The sequence below is a fragment of the Megalops cyprinoides genome, chromosome 3 (genome assembly GCF_013368585.1).
Source record: "Megalops cyprinoides isolate fMegCyp1 chromosome 3, fMegCyp1.pri, whole genome shotgun sequence".
NCBI classification, from domain to species: Eukaryota; Metazoa; Chordata; class Actinopteri; order Elopiformes; family Megalopidae; genus Megalops; species Megalops cyprinoides.
Genome location: NC_050585.1, coordinates 3,126,040 through 3,148,143, shown reverse-complemented (window position 1 = coordinate 3,148,143; position 22,104 = coordinate 3,126,040). Strand labels below are relative to the sequence as shown.

The window sequence follows — 22,104 nt, the reverse complement described above, 5'->3', positions numbered from 1 at the left end:
TAGATTTTCAGGTTGCTGAATTAAAACAACGCCATGATGCATTCCTCATGCCAGATGATTGTGCACTCACATTCATTTAAGAGCAAAATTTGGAAAATGTAGAGGATTTTGAGCCTTTAAAAAGATGTATTGCAGATGGTGACCTCACTACACTGTACCATACAGTACAGTTCTGTGCAGCACATGCTGTCCATTCAGTGTTTATAAATGCAATCCCTACATACTTTCCCATTTGAATCTGTAATTATGGCAAATGGAATGAAAGGAATTGTGAGTTTCTCACACAGCCGCACGGTTTGCAATTTCTTCTTCAGAAAACAGATGGCGTGAATCCAGTCTACATGCACACGTTGGCCTGGGGCCATCTGTACATTCATTCTTCATACCCCTTATGATAACAGTTAGTGCAGGGCTGTGGTAGAGAACTGGATGTATTGACCTAGGTCTCAGTTATACCTTTGGAACTTTGGTCTGGCGTTTGTAAATGTCTGTGATTCAGGACCTGAGCTGTAGGAGTTGGTTCTTGGGCTTTCTCTGGTTTTTGAACATCACATGTCAGGACTGCTTGTGGGTTTGAAGTAATGTGTTGGCCATTGCACCATAAGAGTAGCATCAGTACCATAATGTGATACTCATGTCTGGAATTCTGGGCTTGGGGTTGGAGGAGGAGATGGAGGAGCAGCAGCCTGTCTTAGATGGCCATAGATGGCTACACGTCTGTCCTCCTCTCTGGCTCAGCAAGTCAGCCCTCACCTCGCAGCAAACAGAGCAGGAAACGGCCTGGCAGAACAAGACACCTCCGCTTTTCTTTACTGTTTTTTACAGAGAAGATAAGATGCACAAATACACAGTTGCAATATCGCTGAATGCCGTCATCATCCTCTCGCAAAGAGCTCTCCGTTATATCTCTGTTGCCATCTCTCTCTCTCTCTCTCTCTCTCTCTCTCTCTCTCTCTCTCTCTCTCTCTCTCTCTCTCTCTCTCTCTCTCTTTCTCTCTCTCTCTCTCTCTCTATCTTGTTCTCTCGCTCTCCCGCTCTCCTGCTCTCTGTCCCTTGCTCAATATTTAACAATAGCGGAAGATGTGGGCTGAGGTGTCTTTGACATGAGCTGTGGCTCGGCTTTGCATTAAACTTTGAAAGATGCTCCAGCAAACAGGGGTGTGTATATGTGACATTTCTCTTCCTCTCAGGAGCACATGTAATGAGACTGGCCCTGAATGTGCAGCTTAATGTCAATTACCATGCGGAGGAGAGGAACAGGCGGAGGACTGGTGCTGCATACTAACGCTCGACCGATAGTGGGAGTCGCTATCGGAATGGAATTTACAGTCTGGGAGCCTGACTGTTATTTAGCACTCGCAGCTTCACGGGTCGTGACTAAGCCCTCGCGCCCTAAATTGAGTTACCGGATTGATTTCATTTCAAAGCTCCACACCTTCTTTCCTGCAATAAACAAAATTCTCATTGACCGTCAAGTACAACACAGATTAAGTGCTGTCGAAGATGCTACGTAGTGTCTTTTTTTATAGAGGGGAGAAGTAGGCAAGTCCAGCTGATCAATGGATGGTGCACTCACCCTTGAACAAAAAGGCCCAGTGCCCAGAACAGGACAGCATGCAGAGAGGGGAAGTGGAGTGAATCCACGCATTATAATTTTGGGTGTGATCTGGACTGAGTGGAATTTAACTGAACATTGGCATCAGCATAATTCCTGCCAGACTAGGTTTAGTGAAACAGTTCATTAGTTGCGTGGAGTGAATTGAGCTGCTATGGCTTTTCACCATCGGTGACCAATCCAGACCTCTTCATTCATTTTCAGATGAAAAAAATGAAACAAGCTCTACCACTAAACATCCTGTAGATACATTAGGTATGCAGCATTGATGTGGCAGTGAAGTGGAATAGCCCTATAATATATTCATTGTGGAGACGGGCAGTTCTATGTCCCTGAACAGTGGGAGCTGTGATAAATGGCCTTGAATAAGTGAGTGAATGGGCTCTGAATTATGTAAGCATGTACTTCACAAAGTCCTGATTTGCCTGCATTAGACATGCCATTCTGGTGAACTCGGAACACCAGCTAATGAGGGTCACTGCAGAGCTATTCATAAGACCTTGGGCTAAAGAACAAAAGCAAGGAGATAGGGCTCTGAGCGCTGTCTGCGTGAATGACAAGGATGATGGAGATGTGTGGTAATGCCGACACTCCCCCACAGTTCTCTGACTCAGCATTTTAAACTGTCATAAATCGACCCTCTAATGAACTAGTGTGGAGGCAAGCACATGCTCACACACACGCACACACAGGTCAAGGCTGGTGGCCTAGATCGCAAATAACAAAGACACAGCAGCAAACAAAGCTAGGCGTGGTGTTTATCTCAATTACTAAGAACATTTTAAGCTTTTTCGTAAACATAAAAACAGCCCACAGTCATCAGTCCACCTCTGTAATCAGGGAGTCTTACATCCCATACAGCACGGAGCCACTGATCCAAATCTTCGATCATCATCTTTAATCATCTTGGATCTGAACTTCAAACAGTGTAGAACCACTAACCCACAGCAGTTGTCTGGGGGTCAACACCCCATGAGTTACAGAGTCCACACATTTAAGTAGTCAATGTAATCTCTGTCAGTATTCAGCTCTGTTTATGTATGTGAATGCAAGGGGTGGCAATAGGGTTTACATACAGACAGTAGTTTCTCCAACAATGCATTGGCTAATCACAAGTTGTCTGCATGCAGGTGAATGCTTGTAATTATATTCAGCATGTTTAACGTGTAAGAATCCCATGTCTGATGTTGACATATTTATTCTTTAATATGCTGAAAAATAGGCTGTCAGCTGGCCTGACTGATAAATCCATCAGATGTATCAGGGAAGAGGCAATGTGTAATGATTAAAATAGGTTGCGATAACCCATTGAGTCCTGCACACGTAATTAATCTCACTGTTTATCAGGACATCAAAGTGTCATTAGTGAGATTGAGCTCAGGGTTTTGGTGAGGTCTCTGAGGACAGCCTTTGTTATTATCACTGTTATTACTGTTTAATTCTTGCCTGTCTGGCCCCTCGTCAGCTTAAAGCATTTGTGCTAGTGTGCTCATATTGCTAATTGCAAGGGACATTGCATTACCAATATATAAAATATTTATGTATTTGCTTTCATGTTTAAGAATCAAATATTTCCCTTTCTTGTCTTTTGATTCTTTGAAAATTACAAGACTTTCCTAAACTACCTCTTTGACCTCAGAACAGTATGTACACGAATCATCAAAGGTCTAATGTTCTGGTTAAGAATAATTTTCCTGCATAGTTTCAATTCAGATTCACTCCTAAAGAAGCTTCAAAGATGCTTTAATCTCCTGTTGTTTGAGAGGCAGGGCTTTCAGATAAATAAATTGTGCTGGATTATTAGTTGTGTGGGTGTATTGTATGTGTGTGTATGTTTGCATGTGGGATCACAAGGGACCAATTTACCCCTCAGTTACTCAGCAATAATAATTAATTTTAGTATGCTATAAAGAAATAATAAAAAATAATTGTCTCTGTCATACATTAACATGTTGTCATTTGCGAAGCACTCTGATCCTGAGTGACTTCACAAAACAGCTACAAAGCACATCTGGCAATGTTGCATGAAACCTTTTTGGTCTTTACATACAGGACACAACTGACTACATCCAGAATCATTTCCTTAAACAGTGCTGTGCTAACTAATGCATACATGTTTCAAGAAATACACAAGTGCCACACATACATGTACCACAATAAACCCTACAGTAAAACTACAAAAAAGGGGAAAGTGAGTTACAGTGTGCTTGGGTAGAAGACTGCCGTAAGAGGTAGACAGTGGAGAAAAGGAAGACTAGCATTTTTCCTCCTTACTTTAGGTTTTCTATTGTTTTTCCAGCAATGAACAAGCCATGTGCACAAGCCAAGGTTAGTAGGCTGGGGCTGTCTCTTGTACAGTAGGAGGTAGCATGGCAGGGTGGTTACAGATGTAGGGTTGTGATCATAAAGATGACAGGTTTTGTTCTGTCATAGGAAACTGTTGCTTTGCCCTTGAGTAAGGTGGTCTGAATTCCATCAGTAAATTTATTAAAGCTGTGTTAAACAATAGCATAATATGTGAAAGGTATGTCATTTGCCCTGTCTATGGGTAAGAAGCTAAATAATAATAACAATAATAATCCCAAAGGGCTTGATATGCCATGCTCCTCTGCAGAGACTGCCAGACCCAGAGCAATAGAAACAAGATATGGGATTGAGCAGTTTGAATTCCTCTTTAAAAATTCAGTGCACTTTACACATGTAGGGCAAATACAAAAATGTCCATAAGACTGGGAGACAGAGTGGGCAGGCTTACATAACAAATGACTTTGACTTTAGAAACCTTTGATTGGCATGCATTATTCAAGCATGACAAACTATAGAGTATCAGAAGGTAGGGAATACTTCTAACAGCATTCCATACCACAATCAAATGTCACCTCCTCTGATTTGAGGCTCTTGTGAAAACTGTAGTTGGCAATTTTCTTAGTAAGTTAACTTTACATTCAAAATGATCTGTATTATAATAGTAAGAATTATTATGATAAAATCCCATTGTTAATGTATGTACCTGTAAAATATGTGGTAAATTAATTGATCTTAATGTAGTTAATTGGGAATGGAGTTATATTTATGTAATTACTAACACAAACACAAAATCTCCATATTATTGTACATGGTTGTTATGTAACAGTTCACTGGCTCAGTTCTTCTCTTTGTGAAGATAATTGTGTGATATGTGCTTCTTTGTTGTGTTCCCTGTAGCTGTTTGTCTGTTTAGGAACTGTGATATTTCCTTTGTTCAGTCCATTGTTCAGTTATTCTCTTATCCTCTGTTTTATGTGTTGGTGTCTGCAGTGCACTCTCTGGCTTGGCTACTTTATGCCAGCTGGGACGAAACGTGTAGAATTCCGTAGTGGAGATAAATTAGAACACTTTGTGATGTGTCTTCAGTTGAGTGTCCGACTTTACCTCGAGTCACTAGTTTTATATAGCGTGTTACCGAATATGTTATGATTTTGTTATTTATCTCAAGTGAGGATGTTGCCAGCTTTCTCATCCCCCTCTGTCTCTCCCTCCCTCCCTCCAGAGTTTGGACGGAAATGTGGTGGTGCGGAGCGATGCCCGTGTGTCCTCGCTCACGCTGAAGTACGTCCAGTTCACTGATGCCGGCCAGTACCTCTGCACCGCCCGCAACTCCATCGGATTTGACTCTCAGGCCATGTACCTGGAAGTACGCTGTAAGGTTCCCCCCCAACACACCCTTTCTTCATCTCATAGCTGACTTAAAAAGCACCTTTAAGGGACAGTTCTGGAAGGAAACAAGCATTTCGGCTGCACAAACACACACTGCATTTATAGGTCAGCCTTGGTTTGGTGTGTGCTTCATACGACCAACTAAACACTTCCCCCCAGGGGGTTATTTTAACAACTGCCAATCTTTCTCCAAAAAAATCAGATCAGGTTTCAATTTGATGTATATTAAATTATCACAAGGTCGCCAAGCCCTATGGGCTAGGCTCAAAATCGACCACATCGTTAGCCAACAATGACCAGGAGCCCACTTCGAACAAATTAGCCTCATTCCACCAGGGATAGGGGCGGGTGGGTCAGCCAGTGTTCCCTCATTGCTCAATGGAAATCCTGGGACTCGCTTGGCCTTCTGAGGAGGATGCCATCCTCCAGATGTGTGTAAACCATAGGCCTGGTAGGAGGGCATGTGTACCGTAGAATTGGATGCACCTTGCTCTGTGCCTCTATGTGGGCTCAGTAGTTGTGGTGACAAGGTTAAACACAGATTTGGGAACTACTAAAGTTTAGTGAAGGGGGAAAATGAAAAAAAAAAGTGCAGGGTAAACTTGTCACGGCTCAGGCAAGGACTCAGTCGCAGACCACAGGAGCTTCGGGTTCCAGATGGGTTTATTTATAGGGAAGATCGTAAACACTAAACAGGCAGGGTCGAAACCAGAAAAGCAGTCTGTTGGCAGATCCAGGATCAGGAACAGGAGCAGGCAGGGTCGAGAACCGGGCAAGCAGAATATCGGGCAATCAGGGCAGAGCGGCAGGCAGGAATCAGGTCAAAGTACTGGCAAGGTCGGAAATACAGGAACAGCACAGAGAACGAGAAATGGCGGGGACAAAACAGGTGAGAACACACACTGCTACGGACTAGCAACAAGCCAGAGATACGTAGGGAAGATATAGGGCAGGGGTGACGACGGGATGGGAAGCAGGTGTGTAGGCAATCAGGTGGGTGGAGACCGGGTGGGGAGCGGGGGAGGGCTAGAACACAAGAAAAACAAAAGCACATGAACAGGGAAAAGCAAAAAAACCACAGCTAGGGGGGTGGAATACTGACAAAACTGATGATCTTATTTCAGAGAACAGCCTTATGTGTATAAAGATAGGGTCATTTGTTCCATCCTTGTGGATCAGATTTATCATGGGCTTCAGCAAAACTAAAATTCAAGGAGCATGAACCCTCATCCCACTGGATTTGGGGCTGGTCAACTGTGGCGAGTGATACATACATGATCTGTACTCTGAAACCTCTTACGGAAGCAGATCTACGTCTTGTAAATGTCTGATTCCACAAAAGCACCTTGAAGTGTTCATTCAGTGAAAAATAAAGCTTTTTACAGTGGACAAAAACTCACCTCCTCTAAGATAATTCAATAACACAGCCACAGCCATTAGGAGCTCACTAACCGCAGGCTTCAGATATGGCTAGATGTTATTGCTGTGATCATTCCAGATTTTTAATTCTCACTGAAAATGCTATGATGTTTGATGAAAAGAACTGAATTTCCTGCCCAAAGAGAAGAGATGGTGATTGTTGTGATTGAGTTGAAAGAGAAACAAATTTCTGACCACAAGCCTTTGTTTTACTAGATTATACACCCTTCTGTGTGCTTGTATAGCACTGTGCATGCAACATTACCATCAGCAAGATCCATAGTGAATTTAGAATAAGCTTGTATTTAATCATGTTCTGCAGAAAACATACTTTGAAAATGGAGTGGGAGGGGTGCATACGTCAGATAACAAAAGCGTAATTGGATTAATTTACTTTTCCCCCAAAACGAGCAAAAGCGTAATTAGATTAATTTGCTTTTCCCCCAAAACGAGCAATCTGCAATGTAACACTAGATAACATCATAATGCAACATTTGATAAAATTGTTTAGACTTGCAATTAGAAGGAGTCTGGGTTATGAGTAATCAGGTTATGAGTTCAGTGCTTGGAAAGAGATTGAGTAATTAGAATAATAAAGGGAGTTTTGTTTTCAGCAGAGCTGCTAGTCCGCCGTGGATAAATCCAAATGAGATGATTACATCGCACTGACCTTAGTTCAGGTGCAAAATGAAAAGATGAAAGACAGTCAGATTAACTGTATAGTGCAATTCTGCAGAATCCCACTATGTTGTGAGTTTCCATGAGCGTGTTTTATGTTCCAAAGCAGGCGAACTTGTATAGCCAAATGACAACACGGCTTTTAGTCTTAATGGAAAATCCATCAGCGAGATCAATGCAACATTGTGCACGTCCCATGAATGGCCGTAATTGAATGGCGGTGATACTGGCTCAATGTGGGCTTCCCCAGAGGAATGGCGGAGAGCAAGCTCATGATGAGATTCAAGGCAGAGCGTGCCTTTATCGGGGGGGGTGTTTCAGAGCACTCCAAAAAAAGTTCTGACTCAGGAGGGGCCATCAATCCAGTGCCTGGCTTTCTGCGCCTGTTGCCAAAGGCCGTGCAGCATCACACCCCGGGCCACATGGAGCGATAGCTAGCTCTACAGCGTCCTAAAGACTGGAAGCTGTGTGGCTACCAGATAAGGGGAGGATCTCGGAATGGCATGAGTGTTTCACACAGATCAAGCATCGATCCCTTACAGGCACAGCACTATCTTTTGTTCCAGGTGTTCGTGGGAACGCTTGGGATCCTTTTGATCTCCAACACTGAATGGTGCCTGTATGCAGAGTCTTTTACACAGTACTGTCAAAGCACATTCTTTCATAGATACCACTTCATTTTACTGCACTTAAAAAATAAATCCACTCTTATCTCAGTGGAAGATTGCAATTGCAAAGTGTTCTTCAAAGTGATGTAGAGCTTCCAGCAATCTACATTATCATTTTATCTTCATAGTGCGAAAATGGTGAAGTCATGGGTAAGAAAAATAAGCATCGTTATGTGTAACAGTTGAAGAACAATTTTCTCTGTTGTCTGGATGGAGACTATACCAGGCACTGGAACAGTAAAACAGTATTAATCTCATGAGTTCTAATGATCTCATATCTAGATTTTTGTGCATTTCCTGAAGAAATGCGATGTGTGGTTGCTTGTTTGCATTATTGAGCATACGCACTATTCGAGTTGCTGTTTCCCTCCCCCTCCCTCTGTGCCTGGTGCTGCTAGCTCCGTGAGACAAAGGAATGTGTACACGTGAGTTAAAGCGGCGACTGAACTCCGCAACTATTTTGGCTCATAACTCAAAAACCTGAATCTGTACAGGTTTTCAGATTCTGACTTAGATTTTGACGTATAATTTATGCCTGTAGAGCCAGAATTCACAGAGATATGGTTGTTTAAAAAACTTTTTTTTGTCAAATGTGGAGTGAAATTGCAAATTTGTGTGCATTGGACTTGCTGTCTCCCTCCCCCCTCCCTCTGTTTCTGGCACTGTAACTTCACACCAGCTGTCTCTGATTGGCTCCATTGATAGATATGTAAATGTTGGAATGTGAGCAGTGTGTACACGTGACTTAGAGTGGAGATGTTTAGTGTATAATTTATGCCTATAGTTCCAGAAATGAGGGAGAAATGGTAGTTTGAAAAGTTTGTGAAAGAGGAGTTGCTGTCTGCCTCATAACACTACTCCACACAGGAACACGAGAACATTTGGAATGTTGCCAAGAAACCAAAATTCAAAACCAACTGTCATTTGACACCAGCTGTCTCTGATTGGCTCTGTTGCAGCAATTTAAATGTCAATTGTCAAATTTGGTCAGAGTGAGGGGATACCAGAGCTCTTAGATGAAGACATTGTGAGAATCTGAACAAATTTTCCTCTATTTTTATGTATAATTTATGCCTGTAGTCCCAGAAAAGAGGGAGAAATGGCAGTTTTTTGTTTTTTTTTTTAAATATTGCTACAACTACAAATTTATCAAAGTACAAACATGAATGAACCGGTCGATTTGGCGTTGGTTTGGTGTCTGTAGAGCAGTTTAGGCTGCATTAAACCTAAAAGAATAAATAATAATAACTAGCTTTGTGTGTATTTTTTGAAGAAAATGTGATGTGATGTTGCCTGTGTGCATTATTGAGCATACGTGCTATTCGAGTTACCATGTGCCGTCTCCGTCCTCTCTCTGTGTCTGAGGCTGTGAGCTCCCTTTGACAAAGGAATGTGTTTACATGACTTAGAGCAGAGGCTGAACTTGGCAACAATTTCAGCTCATAGTTCAAAAATCGCTCATCATCATGAATCGAAGACGTGAAAATCTACAGAAGTGTACCTCTATTCTGAAGTATTATTATGTATTATGCGTGTAGGGCCAGAATTCGCAGAGATAGCATTCGTAACATACGCTACGCCTTCAGCCCACGCTCTAAAATCCTATCTTTGGGTAACCACACTAATATGATAACCCACACGAGAACAGTAGTGTGGTTGCCCGAAGGGCAATTAAGTTTTTTTATTGTTTGCCTTGACATTGTTCCTGTTTTATAGTTTTACATGTCCTACATGCCAATCACAAATTGCCAAAAAGTGCCTCACAAAAAGTAATACATGTTTATTTAAAAGAGGTTTTATTATATATGTTTTATATAATATATGTAGTAGTATATTTTTAATTTCACACTGAATGTTCTATATGAAAGATGTTTTTGTAGTAACAGTACAGATATATTGAGTATATTATATACTAGTATATTAGCGTATTAATGTAAATCCCTTTTAAATGATACACATGATGCATGTAGATGGAGAAAACTGTATGCTGTATTTCTCTTTTTTAAGCTGGTTGCCAATATGTGTGCACTACCCTCATGTCACAGGATGTCTGCTGCTATCATTTCATTGTTGTATGTCTCATGATTTGTCTGCACAGTTGTTGTTGATTGTCTATGCTGAGCTTGCTTTCCAGGCCTCTTTGGTTAAATAAAGATAGCATGGTTATCTTAGTGTTGGTAAAGATAACTGTTAGGGTGAGGTGCAATAACAGACCCAGCCTGATGGTTCTCTGCCATTGCAGATGCTCCCAAGATTCAGGGCTCTGTGGCAGTTTACACCTGGGAGGGGAACCCGGCCAACATCAGCTGCGAGGTTCTGGCCCACCCGGGAGCTACTGTGGTCTGGTTCCGTGAGGGCCAGCAGCTGCCCAGCCCCAACATCACGAGCGTCAAAATCTTCAACACCCCTGCTGTGAGCTACCTCGAGGTATGGCGTGGTCGCTTGTCTGACACACCTACCAGCCAGCCCACCTCCCAGAACAAGTGCACTTCCACAGATAGTGACTTTGACTGAACAGAATGTTAAATCCAACAGTCTGTTATACAGCAGTTTAATTTAACTCACGTTTACGACTGGACCTTTTTAAGATATGCTGGCAGAGCGCCACACTTCTAATAAGGAGCTTATACACTTAAACTTGGATTGCTTGTACTTGGTGGCGGGTATTTGCATGTGCCAGAAGCTGGTAAGAACTGTATTGGCTTTAGGCGAAATATCAATAGTTGTGTTATGTCAATCCATAATTTCATTCAACCGCACTATTCTTCAATGGACTATTTATGGGGTTTGGCTCCACAGTGGGATTGTGTTCTTGAAATTAAGTTTGCATGGTTGCACTGTGGGGCCGGTCTTCACTTGACCCCAGATTACATTTAAATATGGGTCAATGAGCATGACAGAGGGGCTCAGTAGCTGTATGGCACAGTTTCCCAAGGCCTGGAATCCAGCAGGTCCACAGCAGGCTGACTGTAATTACTGGGTGAGATGAGTGCCAGCACTGAGGATCAAAGACACCCCGTTGGAATGGCAGCCCCACAAAGCAGCCAGAGTTAAGGAAAGAGTCACAGTAGGTTGTTGTGGTAGGAAACAAGGTTGTGTACATGTTATTTATTGTTATTTAAATTTCAATCAGGTCACCCCGGAGACACAGACTGAATTTGGGAGCTACAACTGCACGGCTACCAACGTGATTGGCACCGAGTCCAAGGAGTTCCTCCTGATTCAGGCAGGTCAGTAACCTTCCCAGTCATTAGCTTTTATCCTCTATGCCTTTCTTTTTATTTTTATTTTCCTGTTTCTGCATCACGTTTTGCTAAACATTTAATCAGTTGCATAGGAAAGAATTCAATGAAGAACACAATGTGAAACAGTATGATATTGGAATGTATCAGAGTCAATGGCAACAATTGTTTGGTGTTGTTACAATCTGAGTAAATGATTTGTGCCAGTTTTGAAATCAGATAGAAGAATGAGACTTGGACATATATCTAAGCTGTAGGAGCCAGTTAACACTGGGAACAAGCACCTACATTGACTGAGTCACTCTGGAGCCTCAGTGAGATTTATATTAAATTGACAAGCCATCCATGTACAATATGAATGAACTGTTTGTAGTTTACTGTATACTCAGTAATTGATAGGATGTGGAACTTCACAACGGTTTTGCTAGCTCACCAGCTTTCAAGGTCTATAGAATTCAAGGTGCTCTACTGTCAGTCAGATTGTTGTGTTGTTTCTGGACCCTCTAGATGTCCCATCAGCCCCTTCCATTGAGCATGTGGAGCCATACTCCAGCTCAGCACATGTGGAGTTTGATGAGCCGGACGCCAGCGGTGGTGTGCCCATCCTCAAGTACAAGGCAGAGTGGCGTGTGGCTGGCCAGGGGGAGTGGACCAGCAGGGAGTACGAGGCCGAGGACGGTGAGTGGCCATGGAGAAATATGTGATTATAGAACCGGAGGAGGGCCCAGGGGAGCGAGGCAGGCCAGACATGCTCTCTGTGGGGTGTCAACACTTTCAAATGGCATCACGCCATTTTAGGATGAGCTGAAAAACGCAATGGTGAATGGGGTTCAGGAAAGGATGTTCAAAAGGATACGCAGAGGCCAGTTTTCCAATGCACTGTGCCGAAAACCATGAAATTAACAGGCCATCGGGACTGGTCTAGCTCAGAAGCTGGTGACGTTGAGATTATTTCCGATTTTGAAAGGATAACTCTCTCTTGTTCCCTGTGTCAGCAGTTGCAAGTCCCACATGCCTCACTCCTGTTAGAACTGCCAGGATAATTCCATGGAGTATGGAGATTTAATAGATAATAAAACAAACAACAACAGCATAGATGTTATGTTAACTCTGTTTACCAACTGGCAAGCGTCAGTTTTCTGCGGATTTTCCTGCACGTTTATTTTCTGTATATGTTTAGGTTTGTGTGTGTGTGTGTGTGTGTGTGTGCATGTGTGTGCGTTGCCTTGATTAATTATGAACAAAAACATGTATGTATTAAATCATTTCAAAATGAATTTAAAATTGTATCAAAAATAATAACTTTCTTCCAGAAAACACAAGGTTCACATTTGTTGACATGCCTGTAATTAAAATTTGTTCATTTGGATTTTTGACCATTCCTCCCATCAGAATGGTTCTAGGTCCTTCATATCTTTCAGTTTTCATTTGTGAACTGCTTTCATGAACATGTTAAATTGGATGGTCTGTTGATTGAGATTTAGGCCCTGTCCACACGTACACGGGTATTTGAAAAAATATAGCTTTTTCTATGCGTTTTGGCCTTTCGTCCCTAGCAAATGGCGTTTTAGGTCACTGAAAACGGAGCTTTTGTAAAACGCCTCCCAGGGTGAAGATTTTCAGAAACTCCGTTTTCAGTGTTGACGTGTAGACAGGGAAAACTGAGTTTTTGGTTTGTATCGTCAAAGTGTGCGCCGTTGTCTCCTTTGTTTGACGTCAGAGTGTGCACCGTTATCTTTTATGTTTACATGATTTTGTGCAATGGCGGATGTAACCCAAATACTTTTGGTTTTAACCTTTCTAACAGGACTTTTTACGTTTACACATACATGCACAGTTACATACATCCATACATACGATTCCCCCCTTCCTCAATGCGCCATTGTTGTTAGCCTACCAGAACCATTAATAACTTTTTTTTCAGGCTTCTGATTGGCCAACATGGCTTTACGGTTAGGGTTATATCGCCGCCTTTTGGTTTGGCATGCTCTTGACATCGCTTGACAGTGTGTTTTTGCGTTTCCATGTGGACGGAGATTTTTTTAAAACGGTGCTCGTGTGGTCGGAGATATTTTTTTAAGAATGAAGGAGGAAAACCCCCGTTTTTAAAAATACCCGTGTATGTGTGGATATGGCCTTAGTTGAGAACCTTTTTTGAGAACCTATTTTGTGCTCAGTAAACCATTAACAATTTTTTGTGATTATTTTTGGTCGTAGTCAATGCTTTTCATGTTGGGATGTCCATTTCCTGCCAAGTTTGAGCTTCTTGGTAGGGGGAACCAGGTTTTTTGTGAAAAAAAAAAAAAACTACAAAGTTGGAAGCAAAATGTCTTGATATGCTGAAGCATTAAGATACTTTAGATAGATTAATACTTTTGTCCATATAGTGAGTGTATATATATGTGTGTATATATATATATATATAACAGCAACCCCAAAACATAACAAACCCCCACTATATTACACAGTGGGCATGTTTTTTTTCAACATAAGATTAAACTTTTATTAACAAACATAATGATGATGAACATGCCCACACAGCTCAATGTGGTATCTTCTGATCACAAGAAATGCTCCCATTTGTTAGACAGATACAGTTTGTGGTTTTCCTTCAAAAAAGGATTCTTTCTTGCAGTGCAGCCAGGAATGGCACATTCATGCAGACAACTTTGAATGGCACTGCTTGACACATTAACTTGATCATTAAGATGCCAGTCTCTTTTGGAGATGTCTGAATGTAGCCTGAGTGTGGATTTATGTGTGCCCCATGCACCTCTTGTCTCACAGCCTGTGGTGGCCAGATACATTTGCTCCATCTTGGGCAGGATTTTCACTGTACCAGTAGTCATAAAATTATTAATAATGAAAAGTGGTAGATTCATGTGAAGCTGACCGTTTGCCTGCAGTCTTTTCAGAGCACTCTGACCTTAACCATGATGATGTGTCCTACTAATACATTCTCTCCTTTTATTCCCCAGGGAAACAGGAAACCTTTTAATACCCCTATATTGTTGCATAAACTTTCATTGAACCTCTAAAAAAGCAGAATGTTGATGCAGATTAGTTTTCTTGTATTTTATTTAAAAGATACCTCAAAGGTGTGAAAAATGTGTATATGTGAATTTGCTTGTTGTCATGTAAAAGATAAAGAAAAGTAAAATAATAATAATCAGAAAAATTTCCCTGCACATATATTTTATTATATCATGTTTTTGTTCCTATTAAATCAGGGTTATAGATGATTCTAGGAGCACTGTATGTACTGGTTATGGAGAGGGGCTTGGGTAATTGATTGCACAGCTACACATTTAAGCTCAGTTGTGCTCAGTTCTGCTTAAGTTCACTGCTCAAGACACTGCTATATTAATTACATAACGTGAGTACTCCTCTTTCACAGAATCAGAGACATGTACTCTGGGCTGTTACATGGTCCCTTTAAAAGAAGGCTGTTTCACGTGTAATAGTTTGTGCCCCATTGTCTTACCCACCCTCATCCTTCCTACATGCATCCATATGTGGTTGTATGCAGGCAGACAGACAGGCAGAGAGATTTATTTATACAAATATAGGTAAGATAGTTAAATTGATACAAGTAAATATTTATAGCTTGCTTTCTAGTTCAAAAAACTCCTTAGAGTTAACATTAGTAAGCATTTTTTATTTATCTGTTTAACAGATGTAGTTAAATAGGAAATGTTTACATTCTAGGGGAGTTAAATTACATAAAGCACACGTATGAAAGATTATCTGCTTGCTGTGAATGCATGTATAACAGCTAGTGGACAGACTAATAGTAGTGGGGCAAATAATAACGGTTTAATACGACCTCAACATTGTTCAGAATATTTTTAATACAGTTTCTACAGTTTCCTTCCCTTTGGAGTGTTTGAGTGAAAAATCTGTCCCTAACATACACTATATGGACAACAGTATTTGGCCACACCTGTTTTTCAGGGATTGGGCTAGGCCCCTTATCTCCAGTGAAGGGCAATCTTAATGCTTCAGCATACCAAGACATTTTGGACAATGCTATGCTTCCAACTTTGTGGCAACAGTTTGGGGAAGGTCCTTTTCTATTCCAACACAACTGTGCCCCAGTGCACAAAGCAAGGACTATAAAGACATGGTTTGATGAGTTGGGTGTGGAAGAACTTGACTGGCCCGCACAGAGCCCTGACCTCAACCCCATCGAGCACCTTTGGGATGAACTGGAACGGAGATTGCGAGCCAGGCCTTCTCGTCCAACATCAGTGCCTGACCTCATAAATGCTCTACAGAATGAACGGGCACAAATTCCCACAGAAACACTCCAAAATCTTGTGGAAAGCCTTTCAAGAAGAGTGGAAGCTGCAAAAGGGGGACCAACTCCATATTAAAGTATATGTATTTGAATACAATGTCATTACAGTCCCTGTTGGTGTAATGGTCAGGCGTCCGAATACTTTTGTCCATTCCTATGGCAGTCAGAGCGCATAACCATAGTGACAGCACTCTGTCACACTGCTCTCCCCTTTGGGAAGAGTGCCCATGCGCTTCACGCACCAAGGCGTCCCTTGCGCATTTCCCCACCCCAGGGTGCCCCACTGGTGCTTCACCCATCTCTATGGTCCCTCACACCATGGTCAACCTAACCTAGGGGTCCCTCATAGGCTCACACACTGGGCACGCCTCCGATGACCTCACGGCAAGCCATCTTACTTCTAACACCATATGTAGCAAAGGGTGAGAGCAGTCACCCCACCCGGCCTCGAACCCGGGTCTACGGGGTACCAAACTGCAGCTTTCACCACAAAGAGCCAGGCTCATTGCTGTGGTAGTCAGAGCACATACTCAACCATAGTGACAGCGCTCTGTCACAGGTCCACACACCTTCTCATCACACTCTCCTCTCATACATTGTCCCAACACATCCCGCATGAGTGACTGAGAGGCAGTCAAAATACTAACCCCCCTCACCCCTTTGCCATAGTGTCCTCTCCAGCAGTGAAAACATGATGTCGCCTTCTGAGGGCTCACTTCTCACACTCCATTTCGACATCACATTGAAGGGACTCACCATGATAAAGTTACAAGATCTTTTGTATATTGAATACTGTAACTACATTGTTTCTTAACTAAAATCTTTTCTTGCAGGTATGGAAAGGATCACCATCGTGGGCCTGAGGCCCGAGACCAGTTATGAGGTGAAGATGTCCGCCATCAATGGCAAGGGAGAGGGGGACAGCAGCGCCCCCGAGGTCTTCAAGACTGAGCCAGTCCGTAAGTTCCATGCTGCTCCTTCGCAGATGTAACCATGACAACTGACCCCCGGTGCTTCCCCCCCCTCCTGCAACCCTTTCCTCAGCGCAGAAGCTCTCAGCGTTCTCAATGCATGACCCCACTCCTGGACCCTGCCAGCATCTAGAGGGGGCCGTGGGGGAGAAATGCATTCATGCCCCCATCAGCAAGCCTAGATTGTAGGGAAGGTGCTTCTGCCAGCTATCTAATTAACGTCTGGTTACCCCTTCCCACCAAGCAGGGGCTCCACTTGGTTATCTCCCGCTTACCCTCCACCCCTTACCCCTATGCCTTTTACCCTGCCCTCTTCAGCCCCTCAATCCTCCCCCTGGTGGCCTCTGCGCACTTGTGATGTGTACCATGTGCTGGGTGCGTCTCTCCTCGCCGGTGGTGTGTCTGTGCTAATAGTTTGCTTCTAGCTGGGACGGAAGGCCAATCAGAGCTGCTCGACTCATCTGCATCTGCAAGGACTGGAGCAGAAAGTCTGCTGGAGACAACACAGCCTCTGTGCCCCTCAGCACTCTAAACGCTGCACCCTGCTACTGCTGCGCGCTCGGTCATTCTGACATGCCTCATCTGGCTTGGATGGGCTCAGATGAGTAACACTCAGAGAAGGAATAAAACTCTTATTTCAAGTTACGGCACCAATTAAAATTAGTCGTTGGAGGTATGCCTTTTTTATTTGACTAGCAGCATATAATTTATGTTTGTTTAAGGTTTAATGGTGCATCAGAATTTGAAGTGTAGCATTGTTGGTTCGGCAAAATCCTCTTGCCAGTTGAATAGATGTTTAGAGTGTTTCAGTCACAACTGGGTATATTTGTATGTAAAACCGGTGTTATTGTGTGCAGACTGATTCTTCTTAAGATGGCTGTGAATACACAGGGAAGCACAGTATGCATTAAGAGGCGCAGCCTTCTCAAAGGATTGAACTTTTAATAGTTTACTTGGATGCAGTCATGGGGAGACCCTCAGAGTAATTACTGTGGAATAGCTGTTAAATGGAACGGTTGGGTATGGCAGTTAAGCCTACAGAGGCACCTTTTAAACCGAAGCTGGCAAAATATTGCGGCAGTGGCACAACAGATTAATGCTGTGTCATTATTGGTTCTGTCCCCTTTAGTAAGAGATAAAGCAACTTACTGGCAACCATATATTTCCCTGTATTTTGACTTTTTAAAATGAAGAGTGTATATATACTGTTATTCTGTCACAGCAGTTTCAGTCAAACTGGCTTGTGGAATTACTAAAAATATGTATTACATTGTAATACATTGGCTGGAGCAGAAAGGAGATAAAGCAAAGGGAAGTATCGCAATCAGAGAACAGGTTCTAAGTTTCCAACCTCTTGTTCATTACACAGTGCTTTAATTATTTGCATGCGCATAAAGGAGATTTTTACTCTAAGGCCTGCCATAAATCATAGCTCTCGGATTGTGGTTTTGGTTGTGCTTGGAGTACCATGCTTCCGTGTGCACCAGTACACTAGAGCTTTTTGCTTCCATAGTGGCACCCTTTGCCCCATACACTCCTCCCGAACAGTGTTCTTAATCAAACGTCCTCTCTTGCATTTCTGTTCTCATTTTGATATGTTTTTTTCTTGCATTTTCTCTTTGTGTTTCCCATCTTTTTTTGTTCCGTTGGACAACAGGCTATTCTTTCACAAGTAAGTGCCTCATCTTCCTCTGTATCTTGTTTCATTTTATTTTTCCATTTATCCATTTAGTTTACTCATTTTCACATATTTACTTTAATCGAGATGCAGTGACTGTACTGCAATGGAATTAGAGCTTACCCTAAATAATTATGGTCTGAAAACTGTATCGTTTTGTTCTCTTTGTAAAATGGATCTGAAACATTATTGTTTGGTCACAGTTAAGCTAATACTTACCTGTTCCCCAGAAGCATTGAGAGTAATTGGTATCTCATGTAAAATACTCACGGGCCCGTGAGAGCTCACTGGCTATTTCTTGTTTTATACACTTTTTAGAGGGCATACCGTTTCATTATTTTACGATGGACACAGGTTTGTTAAACAACTTCTAATGTTTTAGTGAAGGATATTTAACTTATGGACATGAAGTAGCATAGCTGTGCTTTCCAGACCTCTTTTTAGTGCTCAGTCTAGATATGTCTCTCCTCCCCCCCCCCTCCTTTTTTTTTATTTTTTCCTAAGAGTGATTGATTATCTTGGGGCCCTGGTTTGAAGTTTTTTAGTTATGTTATTTAGACGTTGGGTATTCTAGTTGTGGCCACACTGCATAACAACAAGCACCAAAGTAGAGAAAGATTTACACACATTCAAATGCAAGTTACTGTCATTAAATGGATTGGAACAGACTGTGCTGAGCATTAGTTTAGTACTGTGATGTACTGCTTTTGTTGTTGGTTAGTTAGTCATTAAGCACCTATGGGGTAAATAGGCGCTTGTTTCCTTTCCTTGTCTGTCATGTTAGCAAAAAGAAGCTAAGTGTAGCAAAGGCAATATCATTCTCTGTAATAAAACATTTGTAAAATGTTTTAAAGATGCATGAAAGGCATCATCTTTTTTTTTCTTTTGGTTTAGCAGTTGTCTGAATATGAGAGGTGATTGGGGGAGCGCTGATGGGAGCTCTGGTCTAGTTTACTGCAATAGGTGGTCATGTTGTAGTGACATGAGTCTAAGAGGGAGCGATGTCTGAGCTGAGCTTCCTGTTGCATTTTTGCATGAGTTTTCAGACAAAGGCATGGTTTCCTGATAATTTTGAAGGACACTATACATAGGGTTGGCAAATCATGTGGAGTGCTTGCTGGAGGTTGCATAGAGATTTGTGCTGTTTCAGTTTCATTTCCTGTTGTAAACTGTCACATTTTGCATGAAAAGTGAACACTTAACATTTAAGCAAAGTACAAAGAACTTCCAAAGTGTAAGTTCAAATCTAAATACTTAAGAGGTGTCATAAACGTCCATGTCCGTTGCTCTGTACAGCGACCTCCAAATCTCCACTGATTGTGGAAGGAAGACATACCTTTATTTTGACCTACCGTGACCCTGAAATCAGGAGGTTTAGAAGGGCAAGTAGAGATACTCATTCGGGTCATATGATGAGAGGCCGGCTGAAGACAGGCCTTGCGCAGAGGATGTTCAGATCGGTCAGCAGAGAGGAGGGTGGTGAGGAGAACAAGGATTTGGAGCTTCTCGGGGCATTGACAAGCACCACGGGGGAGATTGGGACTGCCACTGAAGATAGTGTGGCAGTGGAGACCACCACAGCCCCCAGAGACGTGTCACAGCAGAGCATCGACTCCACCCTTGTAGGATACATGGAGACGGTTGAGGATGGAGACAGTGTAGAGGACTCAGAGGAGCGAAGCCTCGAGCCGTCATCCAGGGGAGGTGCAACTGGGGAGGTCCTCTCAACAGTCGGGTTCATGGAAACTCCCTCTCCCAGAATGTGGGAGCCTCAGATGTACGTGGCAGTATCAGAGGAAGCCCAAACAAGTGAGGGGGTGTCAGCAGCCACAGATGGCGATGTGGCCTCAGATCTACAGGGGGCTGCCACTACCAGCACTACAAGTGTGTCTGTTGTGGAGGAGGAAGGTCCTGTAGGAGCGATGACCACCACCACCATACTCACAGAAGGGCCTGTCGATATCCCAGTAATGTCACAAATCCCTACAGCTGCTGAGGATGCCACAGATGTGGCCGCAGTTCCACTCAGTGAGGAAGAAGAGGGTGCCACCAAGTCAGTCTGGTTGGTGCGAGAGGGACATGTGGGAACCACAGGAGTAGCTCCCTTGTTGGGGTATCTGACAGAAGCCCCTGTGGTTCTCTCAGAGGAGGAGGAGGTCACTGTGGAAGCTGTTGGATCTATTGAGTCCCGAGCTGCCTTCCAGACCGATCCACCCCTTTCTGCGGAGGAAATTAACATGCTGTTACCCATGAACGAAACTACAGATGCACCTGAAAGTGTAACCACAGTGGCAACAACACCTGTGGATGTGGTCACAACAGCAAGTACAACTACTGTGAATGTGCCCACAACAGGAGATACACCTGTGATAATGGCCACAACAGCAACTACGCCTGTTAATGAGCCCACAACAGGAAATACACCTGTTGCTGTGACTACAACAGCAACTACACCTGTGAGTGTGCCCACAACAGCAACTATGCCTGTTGATCTGGCCACAACAGGAACTACACTCATGAGTGTGGTCACAACAGCAACCACACCTGTGGATGTAGCAATAAAGGAAACTACACCTGTGGATGTAGATGCAACAGCAACTACATCTGTAGATTTAGCAACAACTACACCTTTGAATGTAATTTCAACATCATTTACTCCAGTGGATATAGGTGCAGTGGCCACCACACATGTAGATGTGGCTACAACGGCAGCCACACCTTTAAACATAGAGACGATGGCAGCTCTGCTACAGAGTACAGCCATAACAGCAGCCACGCTTTTGAATGTAGCCACAAAGACAGCTACAACTGTAAAAGTAAGCACAATAGAAACCATTCCACAGAATGTAGACACAACAACAGCTGCTGCTGTGACTATAGCCACAACCCACTGCAAGGTGACAACCTCCAGCTATGTTTCTTCAAGCAAACTGGATGACATGCTCAGAGAAACAGACAGTGAGTAAAAGATATTGCGGGAATGGTGCCTCTAAACTCATGCTGATTTTTTGCCTTTTTTATGGTGTAGCCTTTAAGTTTCGTTAGAGTTTTGAGAGACACTATAGGTGTGACACACACAAGGTGTCTCTGGTCACATTGGCAGCTTGCTGAGCTGCTCTCAGCAAGAGCTTTGCTGCTTTGTTGCTGTGTACAGGTACAGTGCCAAGTTACTGTACAGATTCTTCCATGAACTTTAGGTTTCCAAAGATGCCGAATAATCAGCACCCTTTGGAGGCCCTCCTACAATCACAGCAAGCTTAGACTGCATAAAAGTTAATGACCCGCAGAAGGTTCAGAAGAAGCTATATGTGGGGCTACATTTTGTTTTTCTGCCTCAAGAAGAAGGTTTTTTCCCCAAAAGATATTTTCCCTAGCTTGTTCATGGCTTGTACGTGTATTTTCCAACACCTGCAAGCTGAAATAGTACACTATATGGTCAAAAGTATGTGGACACCCCTCCTAATTATTGAATTCAGGTGTTTCAGCCACACCAATTGTTAACAGGTGCATATAATCAAGCACATAGCCATGCAGTCTTCATAGACAAACCTTGGAAGTAGAATGGGTAGTACTGGAGTGCTCAATGACTTTAAACGTGGTACTGTCATAGGATGCCATCTTTGCCACAAGTCAGTTCGTGAAATTTCTGCCCTTCTAGATCTGCCCCGGTCAACTGTAAGTGCTATTATTGTTAAGTGGAAGCGTCTAGGAGCAACAACAGCTCAGCCACGAAGCGGTAGACCACGCAAACTTACAGAGCAGGGCCTCAGAGTGCTGAAGCACGTAGCACATAAAACCACCTATCCTCTGTTGAATCACTCACTACAGAGTTACAGA

The 22,104-nt window shown here is 42.8% G+C and overlaps 1 protein-coding gene across 8 annotated transcripts in view; it reads left to right on the top strand.

Annotated features, from left to right (window-relative positions):
• Positions 1 to 22,104, top strand: part of ncam1a (neural cell adhesion molecule 1a) — a 259,248-nt gene that overhangs the window by 196,964 nt on the left and 40,180 nt on the right. For 5 of the 8 annotated variants that reach the window (XM_036525000.1, XM_036524999.1, XM_036525002.1 and 2 more), the window contains 5 exons: positions 5,145 to 5,295; positions 10,319 to 10,503; positions 11,210 to 11,306; positions 11,826 to 11,996; positions 16,452 to 16,577. In XM_036525000.1, coding sequence (XP_036380893.1) covers positions 5,145 to 5,295; positions 10,319 to 10,503; positions 11,210 to 11,306; positions 11,826 to 11,996; positions 16,452 to 16,577 — 730 coding nt within the window. Of the gene's footprint in view, positions 1 to 5,144; positions 5,296 to 10,318; positions 10,504 to 11,209; positions 11,307 to 11,825; positions 11,997 to 16,451; positions 16,578 to 18,246; positions 18,262 to 21,554; positions 21,558 to 22,104 lie in introns of all 8 variants that reach the window. The other 3 variants (XM_036524997.1, XM_036525003.1, XM_036524998.1) reach the window with 2 other exon arrangements.